This window comes from Adiantum capillus-veneris, chromosome 4, assembly GCF_014529385.1.
Source record: "Adiantum capillus-veneris isolate H3 chromosome 4, ASM1452938v2, whole genome shotgun sequence".
In the NCBI taxonomy this organism is placed as follows: Eukaryota; Viridiplantae; Streptophyta; class Polypodiopsida; order Polypodiales; family Pteridaceae; genus Adiantum; species Adiantum capillus-veneris.
The window spans coordinates 11,885,972-11,898,810 of record NC_140934.1 but is presented as its reverse complement, the minus strand read 5'-3'; the positions used below and the strand labels follow the sequence as shown (position 1 = coordinate 11,898,810).

The window sequence follows — 12,839 nt, the reverse complement described above, 5'->3', positions numbered from 1 at the left end:
ATGCTTTCAGAAAAGCATACACTTGGGCCCTAAAGCTCTGATACCATTGTAACGGAAACGGGCACCACATGCCAACGCAAAAGAACAGACTAAACAACTTTAAGCACTTCAAATAACACTGAACTAAAAGAGATGCGTGGCACACGAGACGGGGAGTGGCAGAGTTCTACCCCAAGAGAGCACTGGCCCCAAACCTTGGTGCCCCTTTCGGTATATCTTTATAGTGCTTGAACTAACTACAATGCCGCTACTCGCGCTCTACACCTCCAGAGTCCACCCGGAAGAGTGCCAGAGAATGAGCCCTAAGCACAAATTTGAAGGCCCTTGGCCTCACGCTAAAAGCTACCATTGCATTTCACGAAAATCCGTACAGCTGTCACGTCCTCAACGTAAAACAAACCCATTATGTCTGCCACGTGGCACTGTCAGCGCGAAACACGGACGTCCATACAGCTACCACGTCATCCTGCTCCACGCTTTTTTTTTGTGTGTGTGTGTGTGTGTGTGGAGGTCTCGCTTTATTTAATCTCTTTAGGTCATGTGGGCCTCATCGGCGGACGGGGTCTCGTAAGTTGGTGGGAACTCTTCTTTAAAAATAGCCCACTCGGCAAGACTTTCTAAGTTGGTAAAACTTCTCTTGTCGCTTCTTCTCCTGCTGCTTTTGCTTCTTCTACTACTTCTAGGGTTTAGGCCCCTCGGCCGAGATTTGCAGGTTGGCTCTGTACTTCAATGGCTTGACACGTCAACAGTTTGTGACACCGAAGCAACCCCTCCTAGACCCCTCTCCCACCTCATGGCCACCCATTCTTGCCTTGAGCGCCAAGCTATTCCGTATGCCCCATTCCCCTCTTTTAATCAACCTTTTGGCATACTCTCAGTGTTAACGTCGACGATGCGGAAACGTAGAGCCAAGAGAGAATGCAAGAGAGAGAGAGAGAGAGAGAGAGAGAGAGAGAGAGAGAGAGAGAGAGAGAGAGAGACTATTTAACCAACCCACTAGGCAATGAATTGATGATCATACAATGGGTGCAAGGGTACTTATATACCCGTCTGGGGGCCTTAAGTACCCCCTTAGTAACTTGCCCTACCCAAAATCTTGTCAAAGAATATATACACCTTCATAAGTCAGAATAGTCTAAACTCACGAATTATAAGAGGAGTGGAAGGTACCTCTGCTAGGGTGTCCATGGTAGCTTCTTAATCGATTTGGTCTTCCTACATATGTCCACCGTGAGCTGTTAAAGTTATTGCATCTCAAGCGAATAGCCCAATGTGATCCCAATATTTATTTTGTCTTTAGGTACTTATTTTACTTCTTTGACAAGTTTGGATCTTTATACTTCTTTGGTTATTTGTAGCCTCTTCTTCTTAGATTTGTAGTAGTATTCATTTCTCGTATTTAGCTTACGTTAGGACTTAAGAATTTGTTTTTTTAGAAGTTGTTGTTTGAAGTTTGATTTCTGGGATTAAGTTTTTGAGACGTCTTATCCTTTTTTGTTTAAAGTTGAGTACTTGTTTTAAGTTTTAGCCAAGTAAGTTGATTCATCTTATTTTGCACATGCCTTTTCTAAAAACATTTTTAAGTTAATAATGTTTTGTTTTATCTAGCTTTGTTTCGTAGCAAATAAAGTGATTTAGGTTTTTTTTTTTTCCTTACGTCCCTTGCTTTTATAGTTTTATAAGTGTTTTATCCAAACATACCTCAGTTACGCAACCAATTTCTGAATAGAATAATGCCATCTTGAGCATCGGTCGCCTCACAGAAAATTGAAATGTAGACCACACTACGTCCAAGAATCCCCATTTGTGAACTGCGAACACATCCTATCCATAATCCAGCCAACAACAATGGATTTTGCGCACATCCATAGTGTTTCGTATCTGTCACGTTGGTTCCTTGCCATACGCATGTGAGTTGAAATCCGATTAGCCGACTCACAAGTCCAAACACCAATAACTTGAACTTCAACGCATAGGTCCAAATCAAGTATAGGGAGGACCAGCCCATCCATTGAGCCCTTGAGTTTATACAACAGTTTGACGTCACCTTCTCTGAAGGTCAGTTCATGGAACTCTCCCAAGTGCAAAGGGCAGCATCTTACTTGAGAGGAATTGCACAGACATGGTGGTCTACTCTGTTGTTACATGGAGAAGCACATGCGACGTGAGTAAAATTCAAGAAAATTTTCATGTCAACTTGGATATCAGACGAATATGAAAGAGATGTCATCATGGCTTTGCATCATTTGAGAATGACTAAGAAAGATACATTGGATGACTAATGCCAGAGGTTTTGGGATACTTACTTGCCAGTCTCTTCGTTTCGGAAGATTACTTTGAGGGACCAAATTGAGCAGTTTTGTTGTGGTTTGCCAAAAGAGATTCGAGAGTATTCTCTGGAACGGAAGTCTGACTCTATTCAAAGACTTATGGGACACGCTAAGCAAGGACTTGGAATGCATGCCGGCTCATTGACTTCCACCTCACCAAGGCAAAGGTCTTCCATTGAAGAAAATGAATCAAGGGAACCGGATGACAGCTCATCACAGGATTCCAGAGCAGTAAGAGAATCAGATGGTAGAGAATTTGAGGGTTCCGACAAACTAAGGGAACCACATGCAAGTTCAAACATCAAAGGATTCCGGACAAGAATAGGATCAAATCATAGTGCATCTGTCGATTGAGATTGATGTGCCCGAGGACAGGGGAGGCTAGCGAGGCTACCCACAGGTCCTAGGGCACAAAGAAAGAAAGGAAAGGAATTAGCTAGTAGATCAGAAAGTTCCACAGATCCAGATTGAGGTGCCAAGGACAGGGAGGCAAGCGGGGCTACCAACACGTCACAAGGCACGAGAAAAGAACAGAAACGTAAGCTAGGTCCACAAGATAATTTGGTCAAGGGTACTTTTTGGCCCTCGATGCAAAGTGGATGGAGGAGAAGAACCTCGCAAATTCTCTTCAGAGAGGGCTGTACCTTGAAGCTTTTGGGCTCTTAGCATTGTCTATGCCAAAAGTTACCGATGAATCAGTATGTTGGACTGCATAACAGGGGAGCCGCTCCACTTCTTTGTCACAAATTGCCTAGAATGAATAAAGTCACTAATTTCTCTTTGAGATTTTAGGGTAGTCACGAGCTGATGATATTTGCGGAATGACTTTATGAACTGTGTGCACTGAATTGGAAAATTCCTTCATGGAATTGAAAACGTGTTCTCTTTCATCTGTGTATGGTTAGAGACATGTAGAGAACGATGAAATGACTGTAGCATTTTGTTTTGAATAATTTGAACTTAGTGCATCTAGACATCTCTTAGAGATGTGCGAGATCTGGATGTGATGGCTAAGTGAACTGAATGAGATTCTAATGCATCAAGATGTCTATCTGGATGCCACTGCACCTGACATATGGAGCACCAGCCAAGATGCCAAACCCTAACAATCCCAAAGCTTGAAGTTTGAGGCTGATTTTCGTAAAACATGTTGATTGGCAGTCCGTACAGACGATGACGTGGCACAGCTGTACTGATTTTCCGCGAAATGCGTCGGTGCTGCTACGTGGTAGGCTGTACAGATTTCCACAAATTACGTTGGCTGCTTTTGCCTATTTCCAACGCTAGCTTTTGGGAGCAGATGCTTTTGGGGTTTAGTGCTTTTTGAGAGGATTGCTTTTCGGGCTCTGCTTTTAGGCAGCCCTTGTACTGTTTATAAGGAACCTAGGGCCTCATTCTGCAGAGCATCTGGGCGCAAAGTCTGAGAGCAAAGGACCTTGTACTTTGCCATGACAAATAATAAAGAAATACCGAAAGGGCGCGAGTTTTTGGGGCCAGTGCATCTGGGCACGGAACTCCGCCGTGCGTGCTCTCTCTCTCTCTCTCTCTCTCTCTCTCTCTCTCTCTCTCTCTCTCTCTCTCTCTCTCTCTCTCTCTCTCTCTCTCTCTCTCTCTCTCTCTCTCTCTCTCTCTCTCTCTCTCTCTCTCTCTCTCTCTCAGACACCCATGTACTTCTGTGTGGCTATTGCATGACTCTATGCAATCTTCGCACATTAACCAAAGGATATCAAGAAGCGGTCGAACAGTGAGCTCATCACCTATCAAAACAATGCCGAAGGACACGACCCCCACGCCCCCCAAGGAATCAAGGGACATGACAATTACATGTACTACCTAGGACATATGGGGACTGCTACTATCTATCCAGGAACAGATACGACAACAGAATAAGGTGATTTCACGTCAAAATGACAACATCAAAGCCTTGACATTGCGCAACCAAGAGCTGGATCATACCATTAAATTACAAGCTCTAAAGTTTCAGCAACAAGAAGACACCATGAAAACGCTGCAATCCCAAGTGCTGGAACAAGGAAATCACATAACACAGGTCCCCATTAATGTAATCGATGCACCCGAGGGGTCTCCTCCATCTTGGGCACAAATAGTAAAACAAGAGAAGACTATGGGGCACATGACAGGAGAAATGTATACGCATGAGAGCATGTATACGCATGAGGATCCTACTGAGTACAACGGGAGAAAAGATCCCGAAACATTGTGATACGAGGCATGCCAGAACCTGAGGGGGAAACAGTCATGTCATTGAACGTAGATGTTACCACCTTGTTAGCAGAAAAGCTTGACATGCAAAATGCAGGAGTATATGGGGCACATAGAGTGGGCCAGAAGAAGACTGATGCTCATCGAGCAGTTGTATGCACAATGTTGGATGCTCGTAAAAGGAACATAATTTTGGAAACTGCACGCTTCTACTTGAAAGGCACTCAGTACTATGTAAGTGAAGATAGAACACCGGCACAACAGGCAGCAAGAAGGAAAGCATATGAGGAACGCCTCAAGGAGAAAAAATCAACATCAACATCTAAGGATGCATAGGGGCACGCGACCCATGGGATCACGACCATACAGGTTACGAGTTGGAATTGTAGAGGTTTCCCATGGCATAAGGGAGAAGGGTTGGTAGATATTCTACCACAAGCTGACATACTCTTTCTATTGGAAACATGGGAACAAAACACATGCAGGCTGCCGGACATTAGTGGGTACATCAAGCACTCAGTATGGTGGACTGGTACCAAAATGCGAGGACAAGGAGGTGTAGCGGTAATATATAAGGAAGAGCTTCAAAAGATGGTTGATGTATGCAAGGCTGACGAGCACAAATGCTATATATGGGTTAAGGTTTGCTCATCAAAAGGATTGATCTTTATCGCAGGATGCTATATCCCGCATCGAGAGTCACCTTTTTCTGACACAAACCAGCTACCTAAAAAGGATTCCTTTGCTAACCTATGTACAAACATTGCAATGTACGCATGTGAGGGAGCAGTTGTCATTCTTGAGGATCTAAATGCCCGGATTGCAAACACACAGGTACAATTGACGGACCATTCACTGCACCCTACAGATCAAAATGGAGAACTTATGCTTGGTCCTATGTGGGACAGATGTTCCAAGTGATAACATCATGAATGCACAGGGGTCAGCTATGATAAGTATGATGAACTCAATGCAGCTTGTAGCCATGAATGGTGCGGATAAGTTCATACACTCTGGACCATACACTTGTTACACGGCAAGTCATGGGAGGAGTACAAATGATTATGCCTTGGTGAGATACGATGCATTAAACTTGGTCCACCGTTTTGAAGTGGGTAACCTGACCGACCTCAAACCATACACCAATCCATATATGCCTACACATGCCAAGTATGCCTATTGTCAACATAATGAATACACCGAACTGGTCATACAAGATGCAACTCACGAAAAAAGAGGACTATGCTAGTCTCTTAGATAGCTTACTGTTTGACCGGAACATGCCTTGTGACATTGAAGAGACGTGGAAGATCTTCCGACATGCAATGGAGGAAGCGGCAAGAACCATTATGGGCAAATATCAAAGTGGCAAACAGATTAGGAAGGGTTTACCTCATAATCCTTGGTTTGATGCAGAATGCAAGGAGTCCAAACGTAAGATGAGAGGCCTATCACAACACTCAAATGAATGGGAATGTGCTGCTAGAGAATACAATACACTCACGAGGAAAAAGAGACGCATGTATGAACTCTCAAAAGAACAACTAGACTCGAGCAGGTTCAAGAAAGAGCCAAAAAAAGCTTGGCGTAACATGAAGGGGAAGAAAGGGGACGTGATGGGAGATTTCAGCCCACACGAAATGTATGCTTATGTACAAACTCTGTATGCCCCGTCGGGGGCTCAAGAGGTGATATACACAGGGCCTCAAGCTGAATATCCAAAGCCCATCACCTTCAAGGCAGACATTAAAGGCCTCAAAAGCCTGGCGAATGGGAAAGCAGCTGACACATTACATCTTAACTCTGAAATGCTGAAATGGTCAGGTAGTGAGGCTAAGAAATGGATACACCATATGATGAATCAAGCAATCAGCCAATACCTACCTCAGGACTGGCAAGAGAACTGGGTGAAAGCGCTCTTTAAAGGAGGTGACCGCAATTTGCTTACTAATTATCGCACCATCATGGTGAGCTCATGTATGGCAAAACTTTTTGGAAGCATTATCGAGAAAGATCTTAGCACATGGGCTGAAAATAACGGGAAACGCGCCATTGGACAAGCAGGATTTAGAGCCCGTCATAGCACAGTAGACCACCTGATGACACTCCGGGTCTTGATGGAAGAAGCCAGGCTAAAAGGCAAAACTCTGTATTGCTGTTTTATGGACTTCAAGAAAGCGTTTGACACAGTACCCCGTCAAGATCTATGGTCACGTATGGAAACTCAAGGAGTTCCTATGCATATCAGGGCAGCCGTAGGGCGCCAATACCAAGAGGTCAGATGCAAACTCAAGACAAAAACAGGTTTCTCACAAGAATTCCGGAGCACCATGGGAGTTAAACAAGGATGCCCTTTGTCACCTACGCTTTTCAGACTATGCATAGACGAGCTTGATGACTTCATCAAAACGAGGCTATGAGAGAGGGGGGAGATCACCCAGTATTGGCACTTTCACGCTTTTCCTCCTCATATATGCCGATGATGTAGTTCTCCTTGCCTACAATGCCCTCATTCTACAGAAACTTCTGGATGCAGTACATGCATTTTGCAATGCAACGGGCCTGTCAGTCAATGTAGCCAAAACAAAGATTATGTCAGTCCACACATGTAGAAATGAGAATCAGCCAGCCCATCATCACGTATAACAGGCAAACACTCGAAGCGGTTGAGAGTTTCAAGTACTTGGGCATCTATGTTCCCTCAAACCATGCATGGGGGGATTGCGTGCAAAACAGAATTGATGCAGGACATGCAAAATACTATGAATTTGAGAACATGTGCAAGCAGAGTGTCACAAAGCGATGGGAAATTAAGTCTATGCCATTTGATGCATGTGTGGTCCAAACAATACTTTACGGTGTAGAGGTATGGGGGGGAGTATCCCCGCTAGCACTTGGAACGACATTGAAAAGATACAGAAGAAATTCCTATGTAGACACCGGGGGATCAAAACTACCACCCCATACTCAGTGATGCTTTTGGAGACAGGCAAGAGACCTTTGGAAATGCAAGCCTTACACAGAGTACACAGATACCTCATGAAAGTTAAGATGATGCCAGAGAGCCGTCTACCCCACAAGGCATGGCAAACTGGATGTAAGCCGCAAAAGAATTACAAGAGTAAGTTTCTCACATCTAGTCTTGTAGAAGACACACGGAAATGGTTCTCTAGATGGAATGTGGGAGACCATGTGGACATGCATATAGAGGAACACACCGAACATGAACATGGGCTGAATTTTGACATAAGCATACTTGAAGCCCTACACACCAGATGGAAGACAGCAGCACACAGGTCCAAATTTGAGTACTACGACAAGCACATCAATACACAATATTGGGAGACCTACAAGACTGGGGACACTCAGATGCATATAAAGACACCCATGTCCCACCGGGCAAGACGAGCCATTGCTTTGATGCGGACGCGATCACACATGCTCAAGATTGAAACGGGAGGGTGGCTGAATATTAAGGAAAATAGAAGGACATGCCCACAATGCAAGTTGAACAAAGTGGAAAGCGAGGCTCATGTCACCGTTGAGTGCCCAGCATACGCACACATCCGTGTTGAATTTCCACAGCTCTTTCAAGGGAATGTCACCTTTGAGGAGCTTCTCTCTCGGATACACCCCTCCCCGGTAGCTTTAGGCATCTACTTTGCCAAAATATTGGATCATCACACAGCACTCACACACAAGAAAGCTACTAGCCCACTACCCCCTCTCACATGAGGGGAGCATCTTGTAGACCTTTTGTGGTCCCATGGGTCATTTTGGCCCCCCGAAGACGTAAATACAACATCATCATCGTCGTCGTCATCTCTCTCTCTCTCTCTCTCTCTCTCTCTCTCTCTCTCTCTCTCTCTCTCTCTCTCTCTCTCTCTCTCTCTCTCTCTCTCTCTCTCTCTCTCTCAAAGTTCAGTGATTTTGCAGTTTCTGTTCGTGTGTTGAGATTGATTCATGCTTGGAGTGTCCAAGCCTGTAACACCAACTCTTGATCAAAGAGCTTGGCAGTAGACTGAGGCTTTATGGGAACAAGCCACTTATTGTCGCCCGGCTCCATGAGCTCAATGAGGAAATCGAACACCTCAACCCACTCAGGACAGTGCTCCTCACCAAAGGACCCCTCGCACACCCTCCGGCGAAGCATGTCTTGCCCACAAGTCAAGTGTTTCAAAACGCAACAAGTTGAGGCCAACAAAGACAGCAGTGATCCTAAGAATTTTTGGAATGACAACATAGCGTTTCAAAATGATGTTCAAACAACCTTCCGATCACAACCTTTGTGGCGTCTCAAAATGCTCGCTAGACGTCGAACGAGCTTATCGTTGTAGAGGCGTCTCAATATGCACCTTGGAAGACTAAGTAGCAACGCCTACGGCCAATTGAATAGCGTTTCAAAACGTTGTAAACAGGGTGCCCCTTCTCACCTGCGTTTCAATCTGCATCCCCAATTTGTTGTGGGTTTGCCAATGAGCCCCCTTGTCACATGCATTTCAAAATGCCACCTAGGCTACGACGCTGGAGACAACCTCGCCTATAGCGTTTCGAAACGCATCAAGCAATGCCACCTTCACCTTGCCTCTTAAAACGCACTTGCCCACAATTGCGGGTGCCCACCTTTGCCTTGCATTTGAAAACGTCATGGCCCACAGCTCTTGGTGTGCCCACCTTTGCCTTGCGTTTTAGCACGCTCTCACCCACAACTCCTGCTACGCGTGCTAGTTCTCCCACCGTCGCTCTGATACCATGTCAAAGTTGACGATGCGAAAACATAGAGCCAAAAGAGAATGCACGAGAGAGAGAAACAAAGAGAGAGAGAGAGAGAGAGAGAGAGAGAGAGAGAGAGACTATTGAACCAACCAACTCGACAATGAATTGATGATCTTACAATGGGGGCAAGGTGATTCTTAATACCAGCCTAGGGAAATTAAGTAGCCCCCTCACTAAATTGCCCTACTCAGAATCTTGTCAAACAAGTAAAATAAATACCTAAAGGCAAAATCAATATCTGGATCACATTGGGCTACTCACTTGAGATGTTGTAACTTTGACACTCAAAGGCTTCCAAGACCGTTTTAATGTCGTTTTGGTACCGTAAAAACTTGTCAGAATCCAAAATAAATTCCCTAAGCACTTTTGAAGGTAGGATCATCTTTTTGGCATTAATAAGCCATGAATACACCACTTTACCCATTTTCTCCTCTTTTGAATGACCCTTAAGCACTCTCTTGGAGGCTTCCAGAATTCATTTCAAGGACATTTTGGTTCCGTAAAAGCACGTCAGAATCTAAATCAACTTCCTAGGTAGGTTTGAAGCTAGCATCACCCTGCTTGCATCAATAAGCCATGAAGGCGCCTTTTTGCAATCTTTATAATGCCCAATCTTTACTCTCTAAAATGGTCAATCCTAATGAGAGAGAGAGAGAGAGAGAGAGAGAGGGTTTAGTAGACCAAAAATTAAAATTGGTGACAACATTAATCATAAAATCTTCACGTCATGCCTACGAATCCAGATTTGTAATAATAGATACTATATACTTCCAAAGAAGATATCCAACCTAATATCACTACATGAGTCCCTTTTCTGAGATTTTTGTGATGCATACTTGCCCCTTACCCGGCTCCTCCCAACAACCAACAAGAACTACATCAGAACCTTGTTCATAAGGAGGAATAAATGTAGGTCATTGTTTTGGAGTGTTACATGCAAAATTATAAGATTTAAAGCCTTGTTCACCATTCAAAAAGTTACATGTAACATCTTTAACACTGTCAAAGCCTTAATTTCAAATCTTGGTCAGTGCTACCCATAAATATGGCAAGAGATCTCATTAGACAATTCTCTATCTAAGTCATGTTTTTTTCTTTAAAATTTTAAATGACTACTGCATCTGTGGAGCCATACCATGCCAAAAAAATAATACACACTTCATTTATCCAGTTCCACTGGCCCTCATTTTCAATGATCAGAAAATAAAATTTATTGTGGTCTGAAAATCACAGTTTGATGATTCATTTATGTGGCCTGAGGGTCACACTTTACGTGTGCGAGAGTGAGTGTGTGTGTGTGTGTGTGTGTGTGTGTGTGTGTGTGTGTGTGTGTGTGTGTGAGAGAGAGAGAGAGAGAGAGAGAGAGAGAATGATGAAATGAAATGAAATGCTATATTAACGTCTTCAAAAGGCCAAAATAACCTATGAGACCAGTGCGTTACAATGTGGTGAATCTGATACAAAGTCAGAGTAACAAAATGAAACGACAAAATGATAAAATAAAAGTACTATGGGATCCTAAACTGGTAGGTGTGAACTAAGCAGCTAGCTGAGAGAGATTTCAACGTTGTAGGAACAATCTCAAGACGCCTCAAAAATCCATCCGACCAGTCTCGAGCTTAAGACTTGGTACTATACGGAAGTGGAAAATCGAGAGAGAGATTTTATAGCCCTAATTATGGGGGATCTATGTACAATGTGTACTAATATCCAACCCTAGAATGCAACACTCAATCAAGAGACAGAGAGATCGATCGTGCCATTTGCTTCTAACTGTAAGGGTCTTTACATTTGGATATGCATTTGCTAACTCTACTTAACATCATGATGAGATTTCAGAAAATTCCAAGTTCAAGAAGCGGCCCCACTAAAGCAAAATCAGCACATCCCCGTTCAGACGAAACAATGTCTACACTCGGGTCAAGAACAGGGATGATGTATGCATGTCATTCTCCTTCCAGCAATGCAAGTAGAATTATGCAGAAAGATGGAGCAAGAAATGAACCTCTACTTGAGTGATTAGCTGATATCGGGAGGAAGGCAAGAACCTGGAGGAAAGCGGTGGGAGAGCTCGAGTTGAGGAAAAGCGAGTTACTGCAGATGGTGGCAACAACGAAGTCCACGGAGTCCGAGTGATGGGATGCCCAACCAAAGAGAAGAGATGAAGGTCTGAAACTGAGATGAAGGGGCCACCAGAGCCTGCATTGAACCCTGTTCGCCTTTGGGTCCATTCCTACGACCCATCTCGCCTCACATGTCGTCGCTCTTCGCCGCAGAAACTATGACCACCTCCGATTCCAAGGTGCATTCTCTCTGTGGGGAGGCCACAAAAACATTTCGCAATTTTGAAACTTCACAATTTGGAATTTATAACCCGATGAAAAGTCTGTTAATTTTTAAAATAAAAATAGCTATTCTCAAATATCAAAAGTCTGTTATTATTTTCTGAAAAACGACGCACCTCTCGTCACTCCTAGGCATCACAGATTGCTGGCATTCGGCGGATCAACAAGGGGTAAACGAGGGGTGTACTATTATTTACGCCTAAGGGATCTAACGGTCCTGGGTTGTCTGGATGTTGAGCATTGAAGAATCAATGTTGTAGAGCTTGTGGAGCTTTACGTGCCTAGGCCTAGGGATTTTTCAGTGCAATGGGATATTTTTTCTTTCAAGATATCAAAGTTAATTTGGCCCGCATCTAGTAAATATGAGTGACTATGCATGGAGTAAGTTATAAAAAGTAATCGCACCTTGTCCAATGCCCTTCAATTGCATCTAATGAAAATATTCTAGAGCTTTCTTTGCCAAAGCTGCATAGACATATCAACTTGTAAGTGCATTCCAACAAACTCTACTTGCTAGACACTCTCAGTCCATACTCTTTGAAAACTATGAGTTTTCCTCCTCATACCCTTTTTGAGCATAGTCCACAAAAAATGCAATCCAAAAGACAATATTATGAACAGGAAGCTTATGGATAAATTCTTGTAGTCTTAAAAATGTACCACATTGGACATACTGCATAAAACATTTCCGAATGGTGATGTTTTGTTCTAGGATCCTTGAACTAAGCACCTCGTCATGAATATGCTTCATCCCCTCTAAAAATATGCTTCCTTAACCTTCCCTTTTTGCGCATATCCCCGGGTAATAAGCACATTCTAAGAGACTAAATTCCAAACATGATCATCATCAAAGTCCTTGTGATACTTTCTTTAATACACCTCACTTGATCTACATGTCAATCAAGAATTGCCACAAGAAAAACCTTAGTTTCCAAGATCCATGTTTACCCATGGAAAACTTCTTACATAATGTAATATGCCTTCAAAATGCAGGTATAGGTGATTGTATTTGGAGAGAAACCCTTGCTTTATATTCTCTAAAAGTAGGAATTTCCTCTTTGTAATGCCCATGATGGTTATACCCTACAATAGAGACTACATTCCGGACCACGAAAAAATCAACCATACTCTTTATTTGATGTGATGGTACACTTTTTTCTCATGT

At 43.4% G+C, this 12,839-nt stretch overlaps 1 protein-coding gene across 2 annotated transcripts in view; it reads right to left on the bottom strand.

Moving 5' to 3' along the window:
• The window catches only part of LOC147458710 (N-acetylglucosaminyl transferase component family protein / Gpi1 family protein), a 46,063-nt gene extending 34,421 nt beyond the window's left edge, over positions 1–11,642 (bottom strand). Inside the window, exon 1 of one of the 2 annotated variants that reach the window (XM_086510151.1) lies at positions 11,378–11,642. In XM_086510151.1, coding sequence (XP_086366277.1) covers positions 11,378–11,560 — 183 coding nt within the window. In that variant the 5' untranslated portion in view covers positions 11,561–11,642. Of the gene's footprint in view, positions 1–11,334 lie in introns of both variants that reach the window. The other variant, XM_086510152.1, reaches the window with a different exon arrangement.
• Positions 11,643–12,839: the final 1,197 nt, after the last annotated feature.